General features: G+C 50.1%; 1 protein-coding gene across 1 annotated transcript; it reads left to right on the top strand.

Annotated features, from left to right (window-relative positions):
- Positions 1-652: 652 nt before the first annotated feature.
- On the top strand, positions 653-1,477 carry LOC123497720 (uncharacterized). The gene has a single exon (XM_045234432.1). The coding sequence runs from the start codon at positions 671-673 to the stop codon at positions 1,265-1,267; it is 597 nt and encodes a 198-aa protein (XP_045090367.1). The 5' UTR covers positions 653-670; the 3' UTR covers positions 1,268-1,477.
- The last annotated feature ends 934 nt before the right edge of the window (positions 1,478-2,411 follow it).

Here is a 2,411-nt window from a genome sequence, read left to right as displayed (position 1 = left end):
GAGGAGGGGAAAGGAGCGGCCCCACCGCCGCCTACGCCGGCCGGGCTTCGACCGGCGGCGCCTCTAGGTGGCGGCGAGGGAGAGGGAGCCGGAGGAGAGGGGGTGGGTGGCGGCTGCGACGGGATCCCCCGTCCGCTCGCGGGAGCGGCTCGGGGGATAAGGTTCATGGTCACCGCACTTCGGTGTTCTTTATTATTTCTGGTGCTCGTTGTACTACTATAATTGAAGATGAATAGATTGGGGTTTTTTGTAAAAAGAAAAGGACCGTATTAAAGCGGTATTCTCAAGTTTTGGAACCGTATTGATCAGTTTCCGAGTTTGAGGACCATCGTGGACATTGCCACCAAGTTTAATGACCATACATTCATTTACTCCTCTGAATGTGCGTCTGAATGCTGGACGCCTCCTAGTTTCTGACCAGAAGAGTCATGGAGAAAAATTGCCGTCAGGTTGTCTGACAGAATTATATAGCGTCGGCAGCACACGCAAATCTTTTAAAATCTGGCCGACCGTCGCGTATCTGATAGACTCGAGCACGTAACGGAATAGCGGCCCACCTGGATCCTCCTCCTCGCACAAAAGACAAAACGTATACGTATCAGATTTCCTTGTGAGCGGAAAAACTGAAGAGATACATAGAACGTGACGGTAGTACGCCGACGGGCTACCGATGGCATCCAAGGACCATGGAGGCGGCGCTCCTCGGAAAGACGGATCTGACGACGACTGCGGCTGCGGGTCCTGGACGATAGCTCTGCTCCTGTACACGTCCTTCTGGCTGGTCATGAAGTACCTGCCGCCGATGGATTCCTTGCCCGGGATTCGAGAGCTCGACGGCTCGCCGCCATGCAACGACGACAAGCCGACCACGTGCTCCGTGGAGCTAGCCGGCGCCAGGGGGCTCGACCCGGCGCTGGCTCCGGGCGCGACCTCGCCGGCCTTCGACCTCGTCGTGCACGTTGACAATGGCCATGTCTACGAGCTGTGCCATGGCGGCGGCGACGTCGTCATCTCCTACGCGGGCGTACCCCTCGCGCGCGGGCGCACGCCGAGCTTCCGGCTGGCGGCCAAGGACACGGGGCGGTGGCCGGTGAACGTAACGGGCGCGGGGCTGGGGATCCCGGCGGATTTGTCTCGCCTCATGACGGCGGAGCGGAGATGGGGGGTGGCGCAGCTGGAGATCGACATGGGCCTGGCCTGGCAGTCCTTCACGTGCGACGTTTTGGTCGGCGGACAACCCGGCGCATCAGCGTGCAGGCTAGCTTAGCACACGTTTTAGAGCGTAGATTCATTTATTTTGCTTCTTACATATTTCCTCCGTTCCAAAATAAATGACTCAAGTTTGTACAAGGAGTAGTTTATATTAAAAAAATTAGAGGTCTTCGTTCCTAAATATAAGTTCTTTTAGAGATTTTGGAGGGAATATGTTATAAACATTAAATATGTATTTATATGCAACTCCACCAAATGCATTGTATCTTAAGGGCTGTTCGGCAACGCTCCGCTCCACAACTTCCGGAGCGGAGTTGGCGGAGCTGTAGTTTAAAATGGTGGAGTTGCCATTTAGCCACTCTGCAGATTCTAGGAGCAGACTATTACCGAACAGGGCCTTAGTCTTGTATCTAAGCATTCATTTACTATGTTGTATGAGATCAATACTAACATCTTGACCTTGTGGTCTAGTCATGCCACATACAACTAATCATTTTATACAAGCTTTATCAACTATTTAGTTCATTGGTTGTAATATACAACAAGAGATTGACTTACGGAAACAAATCCATAAAATAAAAATATATATTGTGTTGATTTAGTATGTTAGTGTTCATAACAGTATAATTGAGGGCTAGGAGAGAATGTTATTATTGACCAACATACATTGCAATCATGTTCGTAGCAGTTTACTTTCTTTAGTTATAAATCCAATTTAACCATAGCATAATGACTGAATTTTTCACTAGTAGTATGCAAAGTAACACAAAATTGCATGACTCAATGCCGCATGTTTGGTTCAATCAAATCTAGCAAACTGATTTAGGAACTTGGTTAATGTGTGTTAAAATTTCAGTAAACTTAAGCAAACTACTAGCCACCGCTGCAGCAGTATAATTCGACATAGGTGATGCCGCCCACCGGTGGTCAATTTGACACATCCCATGTACGCTTCTCCCCGCGAGGCATGTGATGTATTAGACGTAGGTGGTACACGACCACCATGGTTGTTGGAGGCAATGTGGGCGACTTGAGGCGAGAAGGCAACGTCGGTGGGATGGGTCGAGAAGGCGACAATGAAAGCAAGGACAGGAAAGCAAGAGACCGGCCAAAGAATTTTCGCATGGGGATCCGGGAAGGAGCATACCGCTCGGAGCTGCGTACAGGACTACGGATTTAATTGGAGAAGACCTCTAAAA

The sequence above is a fragment of the Aegilops tauschii genome, chromosome 3 (genome assembly GCF_002575655.3).
Source record: "Aegilops tauschii subsp. strangulata cultivar AL8/78 chromosome 3, Aet v6.0, whole genome shotgun sequence".
Lineage (NCBI taxonomy): Eukaryota > Viridiplantae > Streptophyta > Magnoliopsida > Poales > Poaceae > Aegilops > Aegilops tauschii.
Note: the sequence above shows the minus strand (reverse complement) of the source record. Positions and strands in the feature narration are given on the sequence as shown.